General features: G+C 57.2%; 1 protein-coding gene across 1 annotated transcript in view; it reads right to left on the reverse strand.

The window, feature by feature from the left end:
- Positions 1-22,435: 22,435 nt before the first annotated feature.
- The window catches only part of RUNX3 (RUNX family transcription factor 3), a 39,588-nt gene continuing 35,537 nt past the window's right edge, over positions 22,436-26,486 (reverse strand). The window contains exon 5 of the mRNA XM_086863444.1: positions 22,436-25,840. Coding sequence (XP_086719570.1) covers positions 25,317-25,840 — 524 coding nt within the window. The 3' untranslated portion in view covers positions 22,436-25,316. The remainder of the gene's footprint in view (positions 25,841-26,486) is intronic.

Here is a 26,486-nt window from a genome sequence, read left to right on the forward strand (position 1 = left end):
ATCTTGTAAACTGAGGCCAGGAAGGAGGGGTCAGTGGGGTCACAAGCCCAGTGATGCACAGGAGAGGAGCAGAGGCACAACAGCCCCACAAGGCCTTGAGGCTCTGTTTCCCCATTGGCATCGCTTGTTCCCACGTTAGGAGAGGGAAAACCTGGCCCTCGAATGCTGGATGTGCTGTGGACATCCCCTGCAGTTCTCTGGGGGTGGTTACGGTGTTGGAGGGACAGCTTGGGCTGGGCAGCTCTGAGGGAAGCTGGAAATGGGGCTGGGAGAGGCTGTGGGGGACACGGAGCAGCTCCCATCACATCTGGCCAAAGTCCTCCAAAACCAGACCCACAAACCTCTCCTGTGACCTCGGCTTTGCTCTGCTCGCTCTCCCCAGGCATCAAAACGAGTCTCTGGCTGATCCTCCTTTGATTCCCTTGCTCTGAAGCCCCCCAGCAGCAGCAGCAGCTCCACGAGGACCTCGCCAGGTTTCCCTTCCCAAGGCGGGGAGGGCAGAGCGGATCCGCTCTGGGGTTTGGCTCTGACTCCCAGACAATCCCGGGGCTCTGAGGAGGCAGAGGTTGTGTCTAGGAATTCACAGCAGCAGCTGTTGGTGCAAACCTCAGCCAGGCAGGAGCTGCCCTTGCCCTCCAGCCATGACTCGGCTCTGGCAGGGCTGTGCTGGCTCAGGTTTTCTTGGAACAGGAGTCTCGGTATCAGCTCCACCGATGGCATCTTTCCCTCTTTTTGAGCTGCAAACCAAATCCTCAAACTGCTGCCTCATTGATTATATAGGATTATATAGGATTATATAGGATAAGCCTTCCCAGTAATGCAAAGTGTGAACAGTCCTTGCCTGCTGGGGCAGGGGATGCGGATTTGGGGAGGTGGGATTTATGGATCTGCTCCAGACCTGGAGAGATTGGGAAGATCCCTGTCAGACCCACAGCTCCCCTGTCCACAGCATTCCCGTCCCTCACACCCCCTTCACTTCCAGCACAGCAGGAAAATCCGGGAGAGACTCCCAGGGAGAGCCCTGGCTGTACCAGAGGGATGGAGAGCAGAAAAAGCAGCCCAGGATCTCCCGTGTCCCGAGCGGGGCTGTGATGATCCCGCCGGCCTGCGGAGGTCAGCCTTGGCTCGGGAACCTCGGGATCCGCTGGGGCTGCTCCTCCCTCCCTCCCTCCCTCCCTCCCTCCCTCCCTCCCTCCCTCCCTCCCTCCCTCCCTCCCTCCCTCCCTCCCTCCCTCCCTCCCTCCCTCCCTCCCTCCCTCCCTCCCTCCCTCCCTCCCTCCCTCCCTCCCTCCCTCCCTCCCTCCCTCCCTCCCTCCCTCCCTCCCTTCCCTCCCTTCCCTCCCTTCCCTCCCTTCCCTCCCTCCCTCCCTCCGCATCCTCCGCGTTTTTCCTGCTGCTCCCCAGGGGAGAACTCGGGCACCTTCGGGCTCGCCTTGGAGAAATGTCTGTGCCCCCATCCCGAGCTGCCACATCCCTTGTGCTCTGAGGATGCAGAGTGGACCACAGACGGACTCTGGGACTCCTTTTGGTGCTTTTCTGTGCTTTGAGTGGTGTTTTTTTGGGGGGGTTCTCTGCATCTGAACCCTTTGGGTGTAATCAGAGCAATAATTCTTCCCATTTCCCACCCAGTCAAGCCAGGAGAGCTTTGGGGGCCCAGCAGCTGCTGCCAGGCCCTGCTCCAGCACAGCCAGGAGATGTGGAGAAGGTTTTGGATCCCTGTTTGAGACGAGCTCGTGCTCTTTGCCATTCCCAGGTTTCTCTGGATGCCACAGAGTGTTATTAAGCAGATGAAAGGCCAAGGAACGAGTTTGCTGTGCTTGTGCTTGCCCAGGGCTGAGCTTTCTGCCCCTCCCCAGGCTTTTAGTGCATCCATCCTGCATCAAAGTCACTCCAAGAAGGGTCTGTGCTGGTGGCGATGGAGCAAAACCAGAGCGAGTTTTGCTGCCTGAATGGCTGAGCCCAGTGACGATTTCATCTTCTGCTTGCTGCAGCCTGATCTACCCAAAAAAAGGGCAGCCCTTCCTTCCAGAGCCCCCTGCCCTGCTCTCTGCTGATCCCTGCACTCCTTGCACGTGTTCCAAAGAGGAACAGCCCCAGCTGGAGGGGCCAGACGAGGTGTGAGATCTCTCTGCTCGGCCTTTGGGGCTCACCTGGCCAAAATGTGCAAACTCTTGGAGCTGGGCTGCTCCTTGTCAGGGCACAGAGCTCCTGCAGGAGGGATTGCTCATCCCAGCATCCACAGCTGCCTCCTGCTGCTGCAGATCCCAGGATTTACTCGGGAGAGCAGAGGGCAGGGAATGCTGCTGTGGGGCAGGAGAGGCTGATTTCGAGGAGCAGATAAATCCCTGCAGGGCTGGGGAGCTTTGCTGGCACCGTGGTCGGGGTCTCTGGTCTCTGCTGTGCCCAGGGCTGGTTCTCCCTGCTTTTCCATGGATCCTGGAAGTGCTGGGATCTCTGCCAGAGCTCCTGGGCTCCTCAGGTCCTGGAGAGCTTTTGGTTCTGCACCTTCTCTCCAGACCTGAGGCAGTCTCGGAAGCACCAGGGATCCTCCTTCAGCCGCATCCCTCAGGATGTCCAGCCCCAGCCCCAGGAATGTGGCTCCTGCTCCCCAGGAAGGACATCCCGAGCATGGGAAGAGGCTGCAGGGGCTGGCCCGGAGCTGCTGGAGGCTCCCCCGAGGCTTTTCCTGCCCGGAGCTGTCGGGGCTGGAGGCTGCGAGGTCAAACCTGAGAGGTTAAAGTGGCTTTTCCTGGAATTCCATGGAAGAGAGGAGGGACTGGGAGGCTGCCGTGGGATAAATGAAGGGAGAGGGAGCAACACCTGGAGAAAGAAGGACTGGGAAGAGGCACCAAGCCCGTGGAGGGCACTGCTGTCCGAGGGAGAGGAAACCAAAGGCGCAGATTGAGGTTGGAAAAATCTGCAGTGCTGGGGCAGTGCCCCCATGGGGGTGAAAGCTGAGCTGGAGCACCCAGACGTGCTCTGGGTAAACAGCAGCTCCCTGGGGGCAGGGAACAGGTTTGGTGACTCCAGCTGGGATTTGTGGGCTCATCCTGGCCTGGGCTTTCCCTGTCCCACCGAAAGCACACGCGCTGGATCTGGGACAAAAGTTCACATCCATATTCCTTTGCCTGGGCTCTGTCATCTACTGCTGCTCTTGTTGAGAGCTGCAAAACAGCCCCCGGCCCTGAGAGGGATTATACAAATGAAGCTGTTGTAGGGCTGTAATTTCAGAGATTTTTTTTTTTTTTTTCTTTTCTTTTCTTTCTCCTTTACTAAAAAAACCTTTTGTGCACTTTGGAGCAAGCCTGTCATATTTCTTGGAGTCTCCAGTGACTCCTTCATCCTACAGACTTTCTGGAGTCCTCCTTGTTAGGCCAAGGACTGCATGATTCATTGTGTGCTGGAGATTTAATACTGCACGGAAAACAGGCCCAGTTCAAATTTGTTTTCTTTCTTTCCCCCCCCCTCCCCTCTTTCTTTTTTATTTTTTTCCCCTTTTTCTTGGCTTCTCACTTACATCCTGGAATTTCTTTTTCTTTTTTTTTTTTTCCCCCAAGATATAAAATAAATACGTTCCCAAATATGTCCAGGAGGAAATGATCCCGTTGGATTTTTCAGCTGCTGTTTTAAGGCCGTTAAAAACAACTTGGAGCTGTTCAGCTTTCCCAAGGGCTGGCTGTGTTTTGGGAAGATCCTCTCCCATCTCTCCTGGATCTCCATGAACAGCTCAGCATCTGCAGATGTGTATCCCCAAACCAAAGGATTTTGGGGTTGCTTTTCCAGGGGGGAGACATCGATTTTTAATGCTAAAAGGGACCTTTTTGGTTGTTGTCCCATGCTGGTGTGGATCAGCAGGGTCTGGAGTCACCCCTGTGCTCCCAGCCGTGGCTGGGATTGGGATTTTCCCAGTACAAAATCCTCTGAGGGGCAGTGGAGCGGTGACCTGACCCTGGGAAGAATTAGTTGAACCCTTTAATTAGAGGTTGCCTGCAGTGAGGTGTCTCTGTCCTGCCCAAGCTCCTCTCCATCTGCATTTTCCAAATCCATGGAAATGAATTCCCGTCCCTCTCGGCCACAACCTGAGAATCGATGTTTCGGAGGAGCCCAAGGCTGGGTTTCCTGGGATTTGGTTCTGGTAATGAGCTCCTTGAGCAGCTCCTGACCTTTCCTGCAGCACTCCAGGAGCCTGATTTCCCAAAGGGCCTCGGCATTCCCACAGCAGGGCCAGCCTGGAGCCCATTCCCGGGATTAGGAACGGCCTGGAGCCCATTCCCGGGATTAGGAACGGCCTGGAGCCCATTCCCGGGATTAGGAACGGCCTGGAGCCCATTCCCGGGACTCAGGGCCGGCCTGGAGCCCATTCCCGGGATCCAGGGCCGGCCTGGAGGCCATTCCCGGGACTCAGGGCCGGTCTGGAGCCCATTCCCGGGATTCAGGAACGGCCTGGAGCCCATTCCCGGGATTCAGGAACGGCCTGGAGCCCATTCCCGGGATCCAGGGCCGGCCTGGAGCCCATTCCCGGGATTAGGAACGGCCTGGAGCCCATTCCCGGGATTAGGAACGGCCTGGAGCCCATTCCCGGGATTCAGGGCCGGCCTGGAGCCCATTCCCGGGATTCAGGGCCAGCCTGGAGCCCATTCCCGGGATTAGGAACAGTCTGGAGCCCATTCCCGGGATTCAGGGCCAGCCTGGAGCCCATTCCCGGGATTAGGAACAGCCTGGAGCCCATTTCCGGGATTCAGGGCCGGCCTGGAGCCCATTCCCGGGATTAGGAACGGCCTGGAGCCCATTCCCGGGATTCAGGGCCAGCCTGGAGCCCATTCCCGGGATTCAGGGCCGGCCTGGAGCCCATTCCCGGGACTCAGGGCCGGCCTGGAGCCCATTCCCGGGATTCAGGGCCAGCCTGGAGCCCATTCCCGGGATTAGGAACAGCCTGGAGCCCATTCCCGGGATTCAGGGCCGGCCTGGAGCCCATTCCCGGGATTAGGAACGGCCTGGAGCCCATTCCCGGGATTCAGGGCCAGCCTGGAGCCCATTCCCGGGATTCAGGGCCGGCCTGGAGCCCATTCCCGGGACTCAGGGCCAGCCTGGAGCCCATTCCCGGGATTAGGAACGGCCTGGAGGCCATTCCCGGGACTCAGGGCCGGCCTGGAGCCCATTCCCGGGATTAGGAACGGCCTGGAGCCCATTCCCGGGATTCAGGGCCGGCCTGGAGCCCATTCCCGGGATTAGGAACGGCCTGGAGCCCATTCCCGGGATTAGGAACAGTCTGGAGCCCGTTCCCGGGATTCAGGATCCCTGCAGGAAGGTGGATGAGCTGCCTGAGCCCGCTGGGTGCTGCCCATGCTGGGGCTCACCCCGGGATGCCGATCCCAGCCCCTCTGCTCATTCCCATGGGAATGTGGCCCCATGGCAGAGCTGCTGCCCCTGTGCCCTCAAGAAAAGCCTGTGAGAGAAATGGTTTCCACCACTCTGAAGGGCTTTTGGGCCACCCTGGAGCCACAGCTCCCACACCAGGACCCCCCCAAGCCGCTGGAAGCGGAGCTGGGCAGGGCAGTGGGGCAGGAGCCGCAGCTCCAGCTTTTCCTTTCCCCTTGGAGCGGGGCCTGGGCTCCTGCACAGCCGAGAGGTCACGGCCAGGAGCTCCTGCAGGTGCATCCACCCATCCCCTGGGGCTGCCGCCGCCTCTGCAATCTGCAGCCATCGCGGCGGGGCCGCCGGGACCGGCCCGGGCTCCCCGAGCTCCGCTCCCGCCGCCAGCCCCGAACCGCGGCCGCTCCCGGAGCGGGGGCTGCAGCCGGGGGCTGCCATTGCTTCAGCCTTTCATCCCCGGCTGAGGTGACTCAGTGCCCCGGGGCCCGAGTTAGGGCGCTGTACATGAGAGATGTTTATTCCTGGCTCGGGGCCCGGGGAGCGAGAGCCGCCCTGGGCAGCTCCGCCAGCCTGCCGGGCCTAAAGCCGGGCCTAAAGCCGGGCCCAGACAGGGAGCCCATCTGCGGTCTCCAGGGCAGCTGAGACTGCTCCTCAGAGCCGGGCTTTGCTCCTCAGAGCCGGGCTTTGCTCCTCAGAGCCGGCCTTGGCTCCTCAGAGCCGGGCTTTGCTCCTCAGAGCCGGGCTTTGCTCCTCAGAGCCGGCCTTGGCTCCTCAGAGCCGGCCTTGGCTCCTCAGAGCCGGGCTTTGCTCCTCAGAGCCGGCCTTGGCTCCTCAGAGCCGGGCTTTGCTCCTCAGAGCCGGGCTTTGCTCCTCAGAGCCGGGCTTTGCTCCTCAGGGCCGGCCTTGGCTCCTCAGGGCCGGCCTTGGCTCCTCAGAGCCGGGCTTTGCTCCTCAGGGCCGGCCTTGGCTCCTCAGGGCCGGCCTTGGCTCCTCAGGGCCGGGCTTTGCTCCTCAGGGCCGGCCTTGGCTCCTCAGAGCCGGGCTTTGCTCCTCAGGGCCGGCCTTCCCTCCTCGGGGCTCTCCCGGCGCTGTCCCCGCTCCTGCTCCAGCCCCGGCGTCTGCAGCTGCTCCTGGGGCCCAGCTGTCCCTGGCACCCCTCGGAGTGTCCCCAACACCCCTCAGAGTGTCCCTGGCACCCCTCAGAGTGTCCCCGGCCCCCCTGGGAGTGTCCCTGGCACCCCTGGGAGTGTCCCCGGCACCCCTGGGAGTGTCCCCGGCACCCCTCAGAGTGTCCCTGGCACCCCTGGGAGTGTCCCCGGCACCCCTCAGAGTGTCCCTGGCACCCCTCAGAGTGTCCCCGGCACCCCTCGGAGTGTCCCCAGCACCCCTCAGAGTGTCCCTGGCACCCCTCAGAGTGTCCCCGGCACCCCTCAGAGTGTCCCTGGCACCCCTCAGAGTGTCCCTGGCACCCCTCAGAGTGTCACTGTCACCCCCAGCATGTCCCCAGCTGCTTTCCATCCCATTTGCAGAATATTTGGGCTGCTGTGGTGGCCGTGTCCCCTGCAGAGCACGCGGGCACTCAGGGCTGGAGGTGCCGAGCACGGGGCACAGAGGTCCCAAAAGTCCCTGGGTTTAAATCTAGGCTCCCTCCGAGCACACTCGGCTGCTGGCAGGGATGTAGCAAATCCCAGCACACATGGTGGTGGTTTTTGAGGGCTAAATTGGACCTTGGGAATTAGCAGCCTTGTAAGTCAATAACAACATGTCCTAATGAATGCAAGATGTCCCCAGGAAATGAAAGCTCCTCTGCTGGACTGGGATCCTGGGACTGGGGGAGAGGACCAGTAAACAAGCAGGAATGCTTCAGCTGGAGATGAGCAGGAGATACAAACTCGACATCTCGGCATTGCAAACACACCCCGAGTGTGGGTGGTGGTGGCGGGGGGAGCCCGAGCCACCGGCGCTTGTGAAACGTGGCCGTGTCTGACTCCCGAGTGTCCCCTGTGTCCCCTCGGGGCTGGGATGTCCCTGCTGCCCCTCACCAGCACGGCTGGGGTGACTCCAACAGCCCCCGACCCTCCAGAGCCCGCCCTGGGAATGTCTGAGCCCTGTCCCTGTCCCCAGCGGGCGGCCTGGACGTGGCTGAGCCATCGGGGAGGGCCGGGAGCAGCCGCAGAGGGGAGGTTTGGGGCTGGGATTGGCTTTGGGGGCGCTGGGAGGAGGGGAGAGGGGCTGGGTGACACGGGCTGTGATGTCCCCTGGGCTGCCCCCATGGCAAGAAGGGGCTGGGTGACACGGGCTGTGATGTCCCCTGGGCTGCCCCCATGGCAGGAAGGGGCTGGGTGACACGGGCTGTGATGTCCCCTGGGCTGCCCCCATGGCAGGAAGGGGCTGTGGGGGAGCTGAGGGGGAGATCTGGGGGCTGCTCCTCTGCTCTGGCTCTTGGGACATCACCAGTGCCACATCCTCAGGGGACAGGGGACAGGGGACTTTATTCTCAGGGGCCAGGGGCCAGGGGCCAGGGGCCAGGGGCCAGGGGCCAGGGGACAGGGGACTTTATCCTCAGGGGACAGGGGCCAGGGGCCAGGGGACTTTATCCTCAGGGGACAGGGGCCAGGGGACAGGGGACTTTATCCTCAGGGGACAGGGGCCAGGGGACAGGGGACTTTATCCTCAGGGGACAGGGGCCAGGGGACAGGGGACTTTATCCTCAGGGGACAGGGGGCTTTATCCTCACGGGACAGGGGACAGGGGACTTTATCCTCATGGGACAGGGGGCTTTATCCTCATGGGACAGGGGGCTTTATCCTCAGGGGACAGGGGACAGGGGGCTTTATCCTCACGGGACAGGGGACAGGGGACAGGGGGCTTTATCCTCATGGGACAGGGGACAGGGGACTTTATCCTCACGGGACAGGGGCCAGGGGGCTTTATCCTCATGGGACAGGGGGCTTTATGCTCACGGGACAGGGGACAGGGGCCAGGGGGCTTTATCCTCATGGGACAGGGGACTTTATCCTCACGGGACAGGAGACCAAGTGACCTCACGGATCCCTCTGGGAGATGAGGCCTTGTGGGTCTCGTCTCTCAAACCTTTTCCCCAAACCTGAGACCTCACCCAGCTGCAGCGAGCCTGGAAATGGGCTGGAATGGTCTGGGCGCTGTGATTCCCACCGGAGCCGGCCAAGCGGGAGCCCCGAGAGGCGGTGCTGGGTCAGGATGCCCTCGGCAGGAGCAGGGAAGGGAGCCGGGAATGGCAGCGTTGCCCAATCCACGCGCATGGAAATGAAATGCTTTGTGCGCAGAAAATGCAGAGGCGCTGGGTGTGTGCGCGTGTGGGAGTTCAGACTCCGCAGGAGCAACCTTGGATGCCTGGAAAAATCTCCTTTGTGCATTTAATTAGCGGTAAATGCCATTTGCATGCGAGATGCCTCTCGGTCTGAAGCTGCTCGTTGATCAGCGACTGCGGCCCGTTTGTGTTGAGAGCTTTGTGAGCCTCAGACCGCAGCGGCGCTGCCGGAGCGGAGCTCAGCGCTTTGCATTTCAAAGCCGGGCAGGTACCGGGCTTTATTTCACAACCCCGGCCTCCCCTCCCACTTTCCCTGCGAGCTGGGGACGCTGGGGAGGGATCCCTGCTCTGACAGGGTCCAGCCCAGGGAAATGGGGTCTGAGCTGGGACCGAGCCTGAGCTCCCAAAAACCCCGGCTTTGCTGTGAAACAGGGACTGGGAAGGCTTTTCCAAACGGGGAAAGTCCTGGTGGACCTTGGAGGATGCAGAGAGGGGGATGCTGCATGGCCGGGTGTAGGTGGGAAATGATGGGCTGGGGTCAGCACATCCCTCCTGCCTCCCCTCCGCGCATTTCCTCGGCACCGCTGGGACCCCACAGGTGCTGCCCAGAGCTGGCTGTTTTTTCCTGTGCTCGCTGTAAACCCTTCCCAGAAAGCAGCGGAGTGTGGGTTTGGGCTCAGGTTCCCTTTTTCCTGCTCTGGCCCCACCGGTGCCTGTGCCAATGACCCGGTCACCTGCCCGGGCTGCGCTTTCCTCTCAAATCCTGGCAAATCCCAGCGGGAATCGGGGACAGCCGGGTCCGACCCGGCCCATCCAGCACCGGCTGCTGGGCAGGTCCCGGGGAATGGGAATGGGCTCAGAGCAGGGTGTGAATCCCTGGGGTCCGAGCCCCAAAGGGAGCTGTTCCTGTCCCCGGCTCCTGCTCCTGTCCCGGTTCCTGCTCCTGCTCCTGCCCCGGCTCCTGCCCCGGCTCCTGCTCCTGCCCCCGGTTCCTGCTCCCACCCCCGGCTCCTGCTCCTGCCCCGGTTCCTGCTCCTGCCCCGGCTCCTGCTCCTGCCCCGGTTCCTGCTCCTGTCCCCGGCTCCTGCTCCTGCCCCGGCTCCTGCTCCTGCCCCGGTTCCTGCTCCTGTCCCCGGCTCCTGCTCCTGCCCCGGCTCCTGCTCCTGCCCCGGTTCCTGCTCCTGTCCCCAGCTCCTGCTCCTGCCCCGGCTCCTGCTCCTGCCCCCGGCTCCTGCTCCTGCCCCGGCTCCTGTCCCCGGTTCCTGCTCCTGCCCCGGCTCCTGCTCCTGCCCCGGCTCCTGCCCCGGCTCCTGCCCCGGTTCCTGCTCCTGCCCCCGGTTCCTGCTCCTGCCCCGGCTCCTGCTCTCACCCCCGGTTCCTGCTCCTGCCCCCGGTTCCTGCTCCTGCCCCGGTTCCTGCTCCTGCCCCGGCTCCTGCCCCGGCTCCTGCTCCTGCCCCGGCTCCTGCTCCTGCCCCAGCTCCTGCTCCTGCCCCAGCTCCTGCTCCTGCCCCGGTTCCTGCTCCTGTCCCCGGTTCCTGCCCCGGCTCCTGCTCCCACCCCCAGCTCCTGCTCCTGCCCCGGTTCCTGCTCCTGCCCCGGCTCCTGCCCCGGCTCCTGCTCCTGCCCCCGGTTCCTGCTCCTGCCCCAGCTCCTGCTCCTGCCCCGGCTCCTGTCCCGGTTCCTGCTCCTGCCCCGGTTCCTGCTCCCACCCCCGGTTCCTGCTCCTGCCCCCGGTTCCTGCTCCTGCCCCCGGTTCCTGCCCCGGCTCCTGCCCCGGCTCCTGCTCCTGTCCCGGTTCCTGCTCCTGCCCCCGGTTCCTGCTCCTGCCCCCGGTTCCTGCTCCTGCCCCTGCTCTCCCTTCCCGATGTGGCCACAGGGGCTCTGCTGCTGGTCCATGCCTTGGAGATGTGGGGAAGGGGCTGATGGTGAGTGCAGGAGCTCCCCTCTGATGCCCAAATTTCCTCCCCGTGCCGCAAACACTCAATTCTGCATTTCTCCCCTCTTTTCGAGCTAACAGGGGTTTTGGGGATGCTCCCATACGTGGGGGAGTGGGTGAGGGATGCTGGGGACAGCCGAGCTCGGTGGCTCCCGGGACAGCCGGGCCGGGAGTGGCTCAGCCCCGGTGCCAGCCCCCGGGACGGGGCGAGATGAAAGCAGCGCCTGAGGTCATTGCCCGAATGTGGGGCAGAACTCAGAGCCTGCACCTTCCCCGTCCTCCCCGCAGCCCCGCACGGCTCATCTGGGGCACGTTTCTGTCTGTTCCCCCTCTCTCTGGCTCCTGTCCACGGCTCCGAAACCTCCGGGCCGCCAGCCTGTCCCGGCCCGAGCCCCAGCCCAGTCCTGTGATGCTCTTCTGGCTTTTCCAGCCTCGCCAAATCCCCGTCACCGCATTAAAGAGGTGCCTGAGGAGGCGGCCGAGGCCTCTTTGCTGAGCTGGGGAGGGACGGGGCTTTCTCTGGCCCCAGCTGGCCCCAGAGAGGAAAAAAATCCATCCCTGATGGGAAGGGAGGATGGGGAACATCCTTTCCTCCCCCGGGAGCCGCAATCCCCGCGGACATGAGTAATCCCTTCCCTCCCCAGCTGTCCCGGGTCCCTGCGGGCTGGGAAAGGGATTCTCTGCTCGCTGGTGGCCCTGGAGCCAAGGGGAGCAGCAAAGCCACCGCGGTCCAGACAGGATCCCTGCTCCGACCCTGCGTCCCTGCCAGCTCATCCAGGCTCCCCTGGGAGGTCTGGAGCTCCTGCTCCTCCAGGGAGGTTGTTGGGAGCTCCAGGACACATCTGTCCCTCTGCAAGGTCCATGTCCAGTGCTCCTGTCCCTGTGCTCCAGCGAGGCCGAGGCTGAAATCTGGGATTGGAGGGGAAAAAAGGGCCGGATCCAGCTCCTCCATCCTGGTGTGGATGTGTCCTTCCTGCTCAGCCCAGCCCCTGCATTCCTTACCAGCCGCTTTCTGGGCACCTCCAGCACCTTCCTGCGGCGGCAGCTGGCACGGAGGGGCTGGAATTTCCTCCTCTTGCCCAAAAGGCCTGGCTGACATTTTTAATTTGTTATTTTATTTAATTATTATAACTTTATTTGCATTTATTTGGCTTTCCAGCCAAGCTGTGGCCAGCGGGGCCGCAGCTGGCATTTGTAAGGAATTAAACTGGACTCACCGTGCCCAGGTTTCCTTCAATGAACCTCGGCCAGCCCAGACCTCCCTGAGCCTCACCTGAGGCTTGGGGCTGTGGTTCCTCACACAAAAATCATCATTATTACCCTGGCTTTTGTTTTAAAAACCCAGAATAAAAATCCCTTCGCAGCTGTGAAGCCTCACAGGGCTCCTGCAACTGATGCCATTCCATGGATATGGAAACCCTTTTATCCCCAGGTTTTCTCCAGCACAAGCAGTGGAAGCTGGGTTGGAGCCTGGCTTGCAACCTTTTCCTTTAGTCCCAATTCCTGTTTTTCTCTGAGCTCATCCTGAGCACCTCCCTGTGCTGCTGAGGCTGGGATTTGTTCCCCATCCCAGAACTTTGGTCCCTTCTGGAGCAGCCCTGAGCAATTCCTGACTCGGGAGGGGGTGAGATCGGGGAGCAAAGAGTTAAATTTTCTCTCTCCACCTGTATATTTTCCCAAGCCTTCCGACAGCAATCGGGAATGCAGGAAACGCTGCATTGAAGGGCTCTGAATTTGCCAAAACTGTGCCACGAGTCAAACGTATAAAGCAAAGTTTATTTGTGAAGTTTCAGCAGGCTGAAGCATCTCCTGTGAAGCGTTGAGTTCTTTCAACCTTTCCCAGGTTTCTTTTTTCCCCCCCCATTTTCCTTTAAAGGAAAAAAGGGCATTTTCCTGCCCTTTAAAGTGACCGGGTTTGGGAAGAGGGACAGGATTCATGTGGAGGGGCTTGGTTTTAATCTAATAAAGGTTTTTTTTCCCCAGTAGGCAAATGCTGGAGTTCTTCAAGGCACAGATCAACCTCGGGCTGGGTTACAGAGGGGCTTTTGATTGGGATCATTTCAGCTCGTTTGGAGCTTTGGGAGGGACCTGGAGGGGCTCAGCCATGACCCAGCTGTGGCTGCCCAGCGCCAGAGGGGCTCAGCAGCCCCAAATCTGTGGGATGCTGGCTTGGGATGCTGGTTTGGGATGCTCTGATGGGATGTCGTGTTGGGATGCTGTGTGGGATGCTCTGATGGGATGTGTTGGGATGCTCTGATGGGATGTTCTGGTGGGATGCTGTTTTGGGATGCTGGTTTAGGATGCTCTGATGGGATGTTGTGTTGGGGTGCTGTTTTGGGATGCTCTGATGGGATGCTGGTTTGGGATGCTCTGATGGGATGTTGTGTTGGGATGCTGTTTTGGGATGCTGTTTTGGGATGCTCTGGTGGGATGCTGTTTTGGGATGCTGTTTTAGGATGCTCTGATGGGATGCTGGTTTGGGATGCTCTGATGGGATGTGTTGGGATGCTCTGATGGGATGTTGTGTTGGGATGCTGTTTTGGGATGCTCTGATGGGATGCTGGTTTGGGATGCCGTTTTGGGATGCTATTTTGGGATGCTGTGCTGGTCCATGACCACACAAAGACCACGAGGTCCTTGGCCATTAACCCAGGCCAGCTCCACGTGCTAATAAACAATTAACAAAGATCCTCAAATCCATAGAGGCTCCGTGGGGGTGTTTCATAACCTCGCTCCTCCAGTGGCAGCTGCCGTTGGGAGCACATTAAAACTTCTTAATTAGATATTAATAAATTAATGCTGTTTGTGTTTCTCGTGGCAGGGGGGAGCCGGGTGCTGGGTTTGGCTCCTTGCTCGGGGGCTCTGGGCATTCCCAGCTCGGAACCAGCCCCGTCTCCTGCTGCTGGTGCCTGCCCGGAGTGAGAGGGGAGCGTGTCCCGTCTTTATCCCGTCTTTATCCCGTCCTTATCCCGCCCTGGAGAGGCGGCAGCTCCTCCTGCCTACGTGAGCTCTGGCACACTCCCGCTCTCCTCAGCTCCCGGAGCCCTGGGGCAGGAGCGGGGATGGGCAGAGCCGTCACCCCCTGCCCGGAGCTCTGCAGGGGACAAGAGGAAGCTGTGAGCCCGCGTTGTTCCCACCTTGGATGGGCTCATGAAGTGCAGCCCCACGGCCAGGCTCCCATGGGACCTCATCCCATGGAACCACATCCCATAGAACCACATCCCATGGAACCACATCCCATGGAATCACATTCTATGGAATCACATCCCATGGACTCACATTCTATGGAATCACATCCCATGGAACCACATCCCATGGAATCACATCTCATGGGACCTCATCCCATGGAATCACATTCTATGGAACCACATCCCATGGAATCACATCCCATGGAATCACATTCTATGGAACCACATCCCATGGAATCACATCCCGTGGGACCTCATCCCATGGAATCACATCCCATGGAATCACATCCCGTGGAATCACATTCTATGGAATCACATCCCATGGAATCACATCCCATGGAATCACATTCTATGGAATCACATCCCATGGAATCACATCCCATAGAACCACATCCCATGGAATCACATCCCATGGAATCACATCCCGTGGAATCAAATCCCATGGAATCACATTCTATGGAATCACATCCCATGGGACCTCATCCCATGGAATCACATTCTATGGAATCACATCCCATGGAATATCCCAGCCACTCCAGATCTCTGCTGCTCAGACTCAACACCTGCAGGGATCCTGACTCAGTGAACAGCTCAAACCCTGCTTAAACCCAACTCAAACTCAGCTCAAACTTAGCTCCAAACCCTGCTCAAACCCAGCTCCAAACTCAGCTCCAAACCCAGCTCAAAGTCAGCTCCAGACCCAGCTCAAACTCAGCTCCAGACCCAGCTCAAACCCATCTCCAGACCTAGCTCAAACCCAGCTCCAAACCCAGCTCCAAACTCAGCTCCAAACCCAGCTCCAAACCCAGCTCCAAACCCAGCTCCAAACCCAGCTCAAACCCAGCTCAAACCCAGCTCCAAACCCAGTTCCAAACCCAGCTCAAACCCAGCTCAAACCCAGCTCAAATCCATCTCCAGACCCAGCTCAAACCCAGCTCCAAACTCAGCTCAAATCCAGCTCCAAACCCTGCTCCAAATCCAGCTCCAAACTCAGCTCTAAACCAGCCCCAAACCCAGCTCAAACCCAGTTCCAAAGCCTCTTCCCAAGGCGCTGGGTCAGCACGGCGGGGCTGGAGCCGGGGTTTGGCGCTCGGTGCTCGGCTCCCTGGGGTTTATGGAAATCCCTTTAATCCCCCTGGGAAGAACCGGGATAAATCCGGGCCGGGAGCGCTGCAGGTGCTCCCCGGGCACGGGGCAGCGGGGCCGGCCACTCGCGGTGCCACCGCAGCCTGGGTGGCCCTTCTGGAGCGGTGATTAATGAGCGATAATTGAGCCACTTGGGGAGGGGCAGGGACAGCGATAGGGGCGAGCACGGCCGGGTTTGGGTGCCACGGGCACGGCTCAGCCGGTCCGGCCGGTCCGGTTTGGGCAGCCCAGGGCTGGGCTCGCATCTCCTCCTCGGCCTCTCCGTGCCCAGAGCATCACCGAGGTGCAGGAAAGAGCTCGGCTTTGGGGATTCCTGCGGGAAAAAGCACAAAACCGCCCCAAAATTCCAGCTGGGGTGGGGTCTGTGTGAGGAGGGGTGACACTGGGTGACACTGGGTTCTGGCTCGGACACAGCGGCAGAGAAAAGCTGGAATAAATCCTGGGAAGGGAAACCTGGGGGTGGCCTGGGGACATTCCCTGGGGTGGGAATGAGCCCTGGCTCTGGAGGGGACACGGGGCTGTCCCTGCCTGGCATTTCAGCACCCCTGGGGCTCCTCGGGCACCATGTGAGGTCGGGGGTGATGGGGAGGGGCACCTCAGCTTTCTGCAGCCTTTTAAACCTCACCCACAAAAACGCCAAGGCCAGGAACCTACTTTACACTCACTAAAAAAACAGAATTAAATTACATTAAAAGGCTGATCTCCTATAAAAGGGGATTTAGAAAAGCCACCAGCTGGTGCACCCAGGAGCAGGGATGGAACACAGCAATAAAATCATCTCTTCAGGCAATCTCCACAAAACTGGAAATGATTTAGAGGGCTGAAAACACCTCTCAGCTTCTCCCAAAAAGAGAGGTACATGGGTGCCTGCATGTGCTGAGTGACCCCGCTTCCTCTCCATGGAAAAAAATAAAATAAACTAAAATTAATAATTAAAATCCCCCTTGAAAAAAAAAATTAAAAAATTCCTGCAGCGTTTTCCACCCATTTCTTTTTCTCCCCACGTGGATTATCTCCTCTGGTTCCAAAGCCACAAGAAAATATCATCTCATTTTTAAAAGCCAAACCTCAAGGTAAATAAAGGAAAGGGTTTGGATCTGCATCCAGCCCTCGCCACTTCTATCAGGGAGAAAAACGCCGGCGCAGCTCCCCGCCGATATAAGATAGAAAGGTGGAGAACATTTTTTAAATGTTCTGAAAACATTCCATCATCTATAGGAATCAAAGCCCCATTGAAAGCTACAGAACCCCTCACATTCGAGGGTTTTAATGAAAACCAAATTTTTTTTCAGGCCCTGTGTTTTTCTTTGCGAGGATTTCCAGGGGAATACAACTGGAGCAGGGGGCGGACGTGGAGAATTTGGCTGGAGTTTCTCCTGCCCCAATAGGGCTTTTACTGTGGGGCTTTTTGAAAAAATGGCTTAAAGATAATATGGCCTCGTATTTTTGGACTTGTCAAAGTGCTCCGGATCAGTGCTGGGTTATTTTCCACTGGAAAATAAATGATGGAGCAGGGGCAGGAGGGGAGTTGGGGGTCTTGGGAGCTTGCCATGTGAGGAGGGCTCCCGAGGTCGGGCTGCCAGGCTGTGGGCAGGAAAGCAAAGACCAAATTCTGGGATTAATCTTTAATGGTGTGGAGCTGGGCAAAGCTCCCTCCTTCCGTGCCAGGGAAAAAACATCCCCCGAGCTGCGAACTGCCCGGCCCCGGGAGCGGAAACCTCTGCCCACCCTCCTCGGAAAGCAGCAGGGGTTGTGTCCCCGTGAAAAAAACTCGGCGTAAAAAGCTCGGTTGCTTTGGGTCAGCTGAAAGGCGGCTGGTAACAAACAGCTCTTTGGTTTGGGTTTTTTCCCCTTTCCTTTTTGTCTATCCCCATGTGGATGTGTGGCCGTGAGGAAAAGATGAGGAGATGAGGATGAGGAGATGAGGATGAGGAGATGAGGATGAGGAGATGAGGATGAGGAGATGAGGATGAGGAGATGAGGATGAGAGGAGGATGAGAAGATGAGGATGAGGAGATGAGGAGATGAGAAGATGAGGATGAGGAGATGAGGATGAGATGAGGATGAGGAGATGAGGAGATGAGGATGAGGAGATGAGGATGAGATGAGGATGAGGAGATGAGGAGATGAGGATGAGGAGATGAGGAGATGAGGATGAGGAGATGAGGATGAGGAGATGAGGAGATGAGGATGAGGAGATGAGGATGAGGAGATGAGGAGATGAGGATGAGGAGATGAGGAGATGAGGATGAGGAGATGAGGATGAGGATGAGGATGAGGAGATGAGGATGAGGAGATGAGGATGAGGATGAGGAGATGAGGATGAGGAGATGAGGATGAGGAGACGAGGATGAGAAGATGAGGATGAGAAGATGAGGATGAGGAGATGAGGATGAGGAGATGAGGATGAGGAGATGAGGATGAGGATGCGATGAGGATGAAATGAGGATGAGGAGATGAGGATGAGGATGAGAAGATGAGGATGAGGAGTTGAGGATGAGGAGATGAGGATGAGGAGATGAGGGCCTGGCAGAACTCTCCACCAGCCCCATCCCACAACAAGGACTCCCCTCTGGTTTTTCCCTCAGCCATCGGTGCCCCAAACCCCCCGGAGAAGTTCCCGGTGGGGCTCGGGTGAAGTTCTGTTGCCCACCCAGGCAGGGACGGGGTGCTGGACCACCCAGGTCCGAGGCAGCACAAGGGAGGGGTGCAAGGAGCCCCAAAAGCGCCCAGTGACAGTCGGGGCAGCCTGGGGACCCCCAGGATTCGCAGGAACATTTAATCCCCTCGTTAACGTCCCCCATTAGAACAATTCATTCTTTCACTCCGGCTTAAACACCCGACTTTGCTTTACAGCTCATTTCATTTATGACTGAGAAATGAAATTACTGTATCGATTTCATGGCAGACAGCAAAAAAAAAAAAACCCTGGGTGTTCCCGGCCGTAATAAACCCAGCAGAGACAACCAGCAAAACCTGCCAAGGGGGGATGTGGCTGCAGTCACCCCGGAGAAACACCGGGAACAGCACCGGGAACAGCACCGGGAGCGGCACCTCCGGGACCGCCCTCAGCCGCCAAACCCAGCTCTGCTGTGGTTATTTTCCTGCCCGAATTAAAACCCTCCCTGTGTATGTTTGCAGGGACCCGGGGGCTTTGCAAATCGCTGGGATGGAAAGGAAATACTGCTCCTGGTAGCACTGGTGTGAAATATCCCTCCTGGAGCGCCGCCAGAGCCCGGCCGGGGCTGGGGAAGGGGCTCCAGGAATCTCCGCAGGGGGATCACGGAGGCTCCGGGCGGTGATGGAGACCCCGAGCCGATCCTTGGCCGCCCACCCCACCGGCATCGCGGTGTGGGTGCTCGCCGAGCCTGAATTTGGGTGGTCCAGCCCCAAAATGTGCCTGGGGTTTCATTTCTCCGCTGCTCTGCTTTGGGCAGGAGCTCGGGGCAGCTCTCCTGATGCTCCGCTGCCATCCCAGGGATGGTTCGGCTGCCCAGCCAAGGCACCCGTGGCTTTTCCAACCCCGTCGGGCTCAAGACAGGCGGTGCTGTCTGCCAGGAGCCCAGGGAACATCACCGACACCCCCAGGAGCCCAGCCTGACCCTCGGGGGACTTGGGGACGCTCCCAAGCCGCTCCCCAGGCGGATCCAGCCCCGCTCGTCCCGGGGGGAGCCGGGGGTGCCCGGGTGGGGCCGGCGGGGAGCGGAGGGAGCTGTGGGTGCTGCCGGTGCCTCCGGGAGGCTCCGGGAGCCGCCGGGCTCAGCGTCCCCCGCCACACGGACCTGCCCGGTCCCGCGTGAGCCCGGCCCACGCAGCAGGTGCCCGCCCGGGGCGCTCACCTGGGGGATGCTCCGGGACTCGCACACGGGACGCGGCCCCGGCTCCCCCGCCAGCCCCTCCTGCCCTAATTAGAGCCCGCTATCGGCCCATCTAACGCCATCCCCGGGTTAATGAGGCCTCGCTCTCCACCGTGCCCTGCCCCGCTGCTTTGAAGTGGAGCTGCGCTCAGGGCCGGGTGTCTGACAGCGGCGGGATCCCTGCCCCGCGTCGCTTAACAGCGTTTTTAGCCTCTGTGGGCTAAGCCAAGAATAAAGGCTCACATGAGCTTATTTTAATTTAAACTCTTCTGATCTCCCGGCTCTGTGCAGGAAAACACCTTCCCTGCATCGCAGGCAGGAATGAACAGTTACACGGGGGCCTTGCTTTGCATGGACTAAATAAAAATAAAATGAGTGATTAAATCACAGAACAGCACACGAGGCGCTCGCTGAGGCTTTCAAGATGTGGTTTTTGGGGCTGCCAGCACCGGGATGCAGGTTCAGGTGCCATCAGGAGGTGACACGGACCTGCCTGGTGGCATCTCTGATGTGGTTCAGGTTCAGGTGGTGTCAGGACAGATGGAAGCTGGGGAGAAAGAGGTCCCTGAAAAATGAAACATCCCAAAAAAAGCAGCTTCTATGGCCTCAAAACAACGTTTTCATCGGGTTGGTTTTATATTGCAGCAAACTGGAGGAATTCTGAGTTATCAGGAATGAAGGATTGGAGGGTTTTTCTCCAGTTTTATACTTTGGGCACTGGACCAGCCCTCCACCCCCTGCTCCTCTCCCAGCTCTTGTTCTCCCCCAGGCAGCGCTGAAGGAGCAGTTGGGGATCCCAGCCCGCAGCTCCTGCCCTGGCCATGGATTTGTCCTTTATGGATCCTGAATTAAAGAGCTCCTGCCTTTTCCAAGCACTGGGAATGGCACTGCTCACCCCCAGGGCTGGGAAGGGGACAGAGCCCAGCCAGCCCAGGCCAAGTGGAGCAGCAGGTTTTGAAGAGAGGCAAAAAAATCTCATTTTTGTGCCAGTCTGGAAATTAAACAGAGGGGGAAAAACAACCCCCAACCACTCCTCTATATAAAATCCATGTATATAAATGTATATAAATATATCTCTCCCCCAAGGCGCGAGGTCCCGCTGAGTAAGTGGATGTGAATGACATGTAACCCAACACTTGCCCAGACACCCTAATGAATTTTCCATGTTTTCCATCATTTAGCTTCTAAATAGGCAGCATTCACAAAAACACCCACCCCAGCCCCACAAAATCCCCATCCTTTCCAGCAGGAAGGCCCTGCAGGAGGATTAACCCCCCGTGGATGCCCACGGAGATGATGCCAGAGTGGGAACCTCGCTCTGCTCCAGCTGGGTGCTCACAGGGGGGATTTTTTTCAGTTTTAGGGGGTCCCTGGGGGTGCTGGGTGGGTGCTCTGCACTTCTCAGGCCCATCTGGTTATATTTCAGAAGAATGGGATTTAATTCTTGTTTCAGAGGAACAGAATTGGGCCTTAATGATGCTGATTGCTCGTTTGGGTACGGTTCATTAAGGGCTTGATGTGGGCAAGGCAAGAGCCAGGATCCTTCCCTTATATCCTGTGTAGTCTCAGAATTTGTGCAAGTTAAAAGATTATTTACCAAGGCAGCTTGGACACAACAGAGTCATTAAAACAGAGGCTGGGCTTTAGAGTTTGGGCTGCAATGAGAATAAAACAAGCTTTTTGCTGAGACTTTTGTTAGCTCTGATCTCAAAGGAAATAGTCTTCATTTTTCCTAGGAGATTTTTTAGTCTAAACTCCATGCAATTTAATATCTGAATGCTCAAAAAATAGCTTTCCAAACTTCAGCTATATTTTTTTTTCCCCTTTCAGTTTTCTGTTGCAAAAGAAAACCCAAACATTCCTGCTGCTGTTTTTCAGCTTCCCCCTGAAACAGAGGGAGCCCTCGGGTATTTGGGAGCCTTTTGGAGAGGCTGATGCACCCCACAACCCCACATTGAAGTGCTGGGGCCCAAATTTCCCATTTAAATTAATTAAATTGGGGCAAAACCTGTGTGGAAGCACGATGCAATAGCAGCACGTTGGATTCCATGCAGGGTAAAAGAAAATATCCCCAATATAAAACTATCAGCCTTATAAAAATATCACCCATAGAATAACACAAATAATAATAAAAATACCCATATAAAAATCACACCACTCCAGCCCTCAGGTGCTGGGCACATTTAACACCACATGGGCCTCCCATCGGGATTTTTGGTGTTGTTGTTGGTTTGGTCTGACACATCTTCATCCCCTCCACGGGCACCAGCACCAAATCCCCCTGAACCCCACGGATTTCACGGCTGATCAGTACAATAAATCCCTTTTTATTTGTCCTCTTTCTTCACCCATCCTTTTCCTTCTCTCTTCCCTCTGCAGCTCTGACCGAAGCTGTGAGAAAATCCCGGATCCGTTTGGAACAGAAAGTTCCTGGAAATAACAGCTGCACCTCGGGGTGTTTCCTCTCCCTGTAGCTGTGAGGAAAAGACAAACTCTCGGATTTTCCTTGGAACATATTCCCGCTGGCCAGGACTGTGGAGCCGGCTACCAGCATTTATTGTGGTTTGTTTGGGGCTTTTCCTAATTTTTTTATTTTCCCTCTTTCCACGCAAACGCCTCTGTGGGCTCCGCTCAGGGAGATGCTGAGAGGGGATGCAGAGCTTTGGGAATGGCCCCGGGCTCGTGAATAATTCTGGAGCTGAGCTCCCCGGCTCCTCGGGAGCCCCTGGCATTGGGTCCTCTTGTGGGATCTTTTTATTTTTGCCTTTCAGCTGCCGTTTGATTTCTGGGGGCTCGCACCGCCAGGAGTTTGGGTCCTGCGGGATTTGTGCGGAGCTTTTGCGGCTCGGGACAGCGCTGGCAGGAGGAGGGCAGGGAAGGAGGGGATGCAGAGCTCACCCCGCCAGGGCTGCCCCCGGGCACGGGGAGTGCTCCAGAGCCCTCTGGAGAGGTTTAAATGGGTTTTCAGGGAGTTCAGGTTCTCCCATCCCATCCCACCCCTGCTTGGCCTCGCCTGGGTACCCTTGTGGTGCCCAACTGCGGCCAAGAGCAGCCCCCAAACACCGAATCTGGTTAGCGGGGTGCTCTGAATGAGCCGAAAATCAAAGCATGGAGAAAGAACAGCGTGAGGAGCCTTCCTCTGCACTGGGAAAGAACAGTGATGAACCTTCCTCTGCACTGGGACAGGGACAGAGCAGAGTGAGGAACCTTCCTCTGCACCAGGACAAAGAACAGAGTGAGGAACCTTCCTCTGCACAGGGACAGAGAAGCGTGAGGAATGAGGAACCTTCCACTGCACTGGGACAGGGACAGAGCAGAGTGAGGAATGATGAACCTTCCTCTGCACCAGGACAAAGAACAGCGTGAGGAACCTTCCTCTGCACAGGGACAGAGCAGAGTGAGGAATGAGGAACCTTCCTCTGCACCAGGACAAAGAACAGCGTGAGGAACCTTCCTCTGCACAGGGACAGAGCAGAGTGAGGAATGAGGAACCTTCCTCTGCACCAGGACAAAGAACAGCGTGAGGAACCTTCCTCTGCACAGGGACAGAGCAGAGTGAGGAACCTTCCTCTTCACTGGGACAGAGCAGAGTGAGGAGCCCCCTGGGCCGGGCACGGCGAGCAGAGACAGGCGGGAGGCAGCGGGGCCGTTGTAACCATTCGTTTATTGTTCCACATGGCATTGACAGGATTACACGGCCACGGGCAGCGGAGCAGAAGTGACCCCATACCAGAAAAGCAGAACCGTCCCCCAGCCGTGGCTCTGTCCCCACGGCAGCCCCGCGGAGCCTGGCTGTTCCCAGGGGAGCCAGAGCCGGGAGACTCCTCCAGCCACAGCTTCCCCAATGACTTCTCCAGGAGCAGACCCTCCTCTTCCTCTCCCCTCCCCACCTCCCCAGTGACAAGTGCTACAGGTTAAAAATTGGGCTACATATTAAATATAGGGTATTACCTTCAAGTAAGGCTGGGGTATTACACAAATAACCACATTTTTTGGTATCGCTAGCATTATTTTCTTTTTTTAATGTCCATCATAAGACACCATTAAAAAACCCAACAACTTTAGCCTTCTTTATCTATAAAGATCTCTGATCTCATCTCCTTAGTCTGGTGTTATTTTACCCTGCACATACACGTATTAGAAGCATTATTAAGAATCGTATCCTTCAACACATTTAAGAATTATATTATTATAACAAATAAGACCAAAAATTAGATTTTATAGTTAAATATTCTGTGAGCCAGACAAAGGGGCTTTACTGTACAAGCAATTGTGCATTTTTTTTTTTTAAAAAAAAAGCAAATTATAGTGCAAAGCAAAAAACATTGGCCTGTCTCGTGACCATTTGCATACAACAGAGGTGCATCTATTTACACCTTCATATGACAATATGTCATAAAAACATCGTTGCCATTCTTTTTATTATTTTTTTTCTTTTAAAACTCACTACAAACAGTTTTAAATTAACCTACAACTACGAATGCCTTGTTTCCTTTGTGCTTTCAACCAGTGGGATGGGATGACAAATGCAAAAAGGCATCAGAACACAGGCTGCCCTGTCCAGCTCCAGAGCTGGCGAGCGCCGGCGCTAAGGCAAGTGGAGGTTGCAGTTTTGCTGGGGTAAGGCTTTGTTTTTGTGTGTTTTTTTTAAATTATTATTATCATTATCATTATTATTATTATTACTATTGAAAAGAGTTGTTCTTTGTTGCTTATGGAAGTGTGAGTGGTCATGGCAGCTCTCCAGGGCAGCCAGGATGTGCTGCTCCAGCCTCGCCGTGGTAGTGCAATTCCAGGGCTCTGTGCTGAGGGTGACCGGCTGCCAGCTGGGAGCTGGGGACAGGTGACAAGGCTGGGACGGTGGCACTGAGGCTCAGGGACCAGGAGGGCAGCTCTGGGGGTTGGGTTTTCTTGTGTTTATGGGAGGGATGGAGAGAGAAAGGCGCGGTGCTGGTGGCACTGGGGGTGGGAGTGTCCCCTGGCTGCGGGGAGGGCTCTCCAGGGCAGTGGGTACTGCAGGCATGGATCCCCAGGAATCTGTCTGTGCCCTCCCAGCACGAGGAATCCTGAATCCAGCCCCAATTCCCGTGCCAGCAGAGGGCACAGCTGGCCTGCAGGAGGTGACAAACCCTGTGTTGTGACCAGAGCCAAGCCCCTGAGCTGGTTTTGGAGGAGCCCTCAGTGCCCCTCCAGCCGCCTCCCACCATGGAGGGTTTGGTTGCCATCTCTTTGGTGTGTGGTGCTTGGCAGACCTGGTTCCTGCAAATGCCACCAGTGGCACCTTGAGTGCCCTCTCTCTTCAGCTTATCCCTCTACAGCGAGGTCCCCGTGCTCGGGGTCACCTGGGGGAAGGAGTGTGAGGGGATGGAAAAGGCCACACAGCATCAATTCCCAACATCCCCACCACCAAGAGGAGAAACTGCTCCTTTCTCCACATCTCAGAGCTTCCAGGATCAACTGACACATGTGAGTCAGAATAAGAGGCTGTTAATCCTCTCTGTGTGAGAACATGGGAATGGACCAGAACAGATTTATGATGCTTTGCCACCAGCAGTGAGTGTTGCTGCTCAGAGGGGACGGAAGGAACACCTGCAGAACGGTGGCAAAGGCTCCTGAGCCCCTTGGAAGTGCATCTCAAACGTCTCAGATTGTCCTGAACGCCGCCTTCACTTCAGCCACCATCACTGAGGTTTGCTAAGGGGAGCAAAGAGCTGAATGGTGAAGTCAGGACAAGAGAGCAAACAAACAGAACAAAACACCTCTGTAAAAAGTACATTTCATGTGTAAACATGGAGGGGAGGGGTCAGGCAGGCCCGGGGTCAGCCACGTTACTGATTGACAAAGGGCGACAATGACACCAAAATGAACAATACAGCTTTGGTCATCAACAAATAATAACAATAATCACATCACAGCTCTTGTTCACGTGGCTGACTGAGCCCCAGTGCCCCTGGCTGTGCTGCAGACCCCACCGCTCTTTGGTGCTCAGGGACCCTTCACCAGCGGGGAGGGAAGGACAGGAGACAATGGGGTTTTTTTTCTTTTTTTTTCCTCCTTTTTCTAAAAGTTCAGTCCTCCTGCACTGGCAGAGAGATGGCTCGGATGACTCCCTGGGGTTTTTTCTCTTCTCTGAACCATTTCGCAGAGGAAGGGTGAGGTTATCCTCACTTTTGAATGCTTTGTGTGGGGAAGAGGTGTGAGTGAGATGAACGAGAAGTGTTCTGCAAGTACCAAACATCTGATTCCACACGTCCTTGGGGTTTTTTTTCCCTATGTACAATCCACATACCTAAAACATACGGAAGGAACCACATCAAGCGACACATTCAAGCCTCGTGGGTGTTCACCTTGAAATGTAGCGAAGGTCTCGGTCCGTCTTCGCTTGATGTTTGCATGCAGAGAATCCTTTGCTTTGGGTTTGGAAGACTTTGGTTTACCTTTTCCCTTGGCATCACTTTGGTCGCTCCCAAAAGGAGCCACGTTGGCTGATTAAGTTAAAGACACGGGTGCCCAGCTGAGTTCCTCCTCAGTAGGGTCTCCAGACGGACTCATCCATCCTGCCAGTGGTGCTCATGGTGGTGGGGGAATTGCTGTGGCTGCCGTCCGCGTCCACGCCGTCGTTCTGCGCGCCCAGGCTGGGGTTCATCAGGTTGTTCCCCGCCGAGGCGCTCGTGCAGGACGAGAGCATGCGGGTGGGCGAGCGCTCGCCTCCCGCCACCATGGAGAACTGGTAGGAGCCCGAGGACGTCCCGTAGTACAAGTGGTAGGGAGAGGGGTTGGCCTGGAAGGGCCCGCTCTGGTTCTGCGTGGAGCTGGGGTACGGGGGCGGCAGGTAGGTGTGGTGGAAGCGGGTGGTGGTGGGCATGCTGGTCATGCTAATGCCCCCGATGCCCGTGGCCGAGGGCGTGGCGGTGTAGGGGAAGGCGGCGGACATGGCACCGGGGTAATGCATCCGTGGGTCGGAGAAACGCGTTTCTGTCAGCGCCGGCAGCGTCGGGAAGGAGCGCTCGAACTGCCGCGGGTCCGAGAAGGGGCTCAGCTCCGACGTGCCTGCCGGGGTGAGGGAGGAGAGGGGGTGGTTAGAGCATTCCCAAGGAATTAGAAGGGAAAGCACCTCTTGGGACCGCCAGGGAAAAAGAGCTGAGGGACTTAAATAAAAACCCTAAACCCATTTGTTTAAGTTGCTCCCATTTCCTGTCCTAAAATTTGTTGTTTCCTATCCAAGAAGGGACACGGCTAAGCTGACTTCTCTTAGGGGTCTATTCATCTCGGGCAGACTAAAGCAGCACACCCCATAAACACAGAAAAAAGATGTTTAGCCATGACATCAGCTGTGTAGTAAATAAATGGAGGCAGGCCCCAGACGGCCGGACCCTGGGATCATCCATCCCTGCTGTATACACACACACACACACACACACACACACATGGAGACAGGCAGGAAAAGCTGGAGCCCAGACCAGCCTGCTAAGCCTTCTTGTGGGTGGCCTGTTCGTGCTGATACCATCAGGGGATGGAGCTGATAAACACACAGCTGAAAACTCCCAAGCCAGGAGCCACAATATCCCTCTGCTTGAGTTCTCTGTGTATTTTTCTCCTTCCAAGAGGATAAAGAGAGTGAGAAATTCAGGCTCTCTGCTGGGGGAAGGGAGACAGGGGGCAGCGTGGTGGGGATGTTCCCCAGCTCCATTGGACA

The sequence above is a fragment of the Cyanistes caeruleus genome, chromosome 26 (genome assembly GCF_971803275.1).
Source record: "Cyanistes caeruleus chromosome 26, bCyaCae1.hap1.1, whole genome shotgun sequence".
In the NCBI taxonomy this organism is placed as follows: Eukaryota; Metazoa; Chordata; class Aves; order Passeriformes; family Paridae; genus Cyanistes; species Cyanistes caeruleus.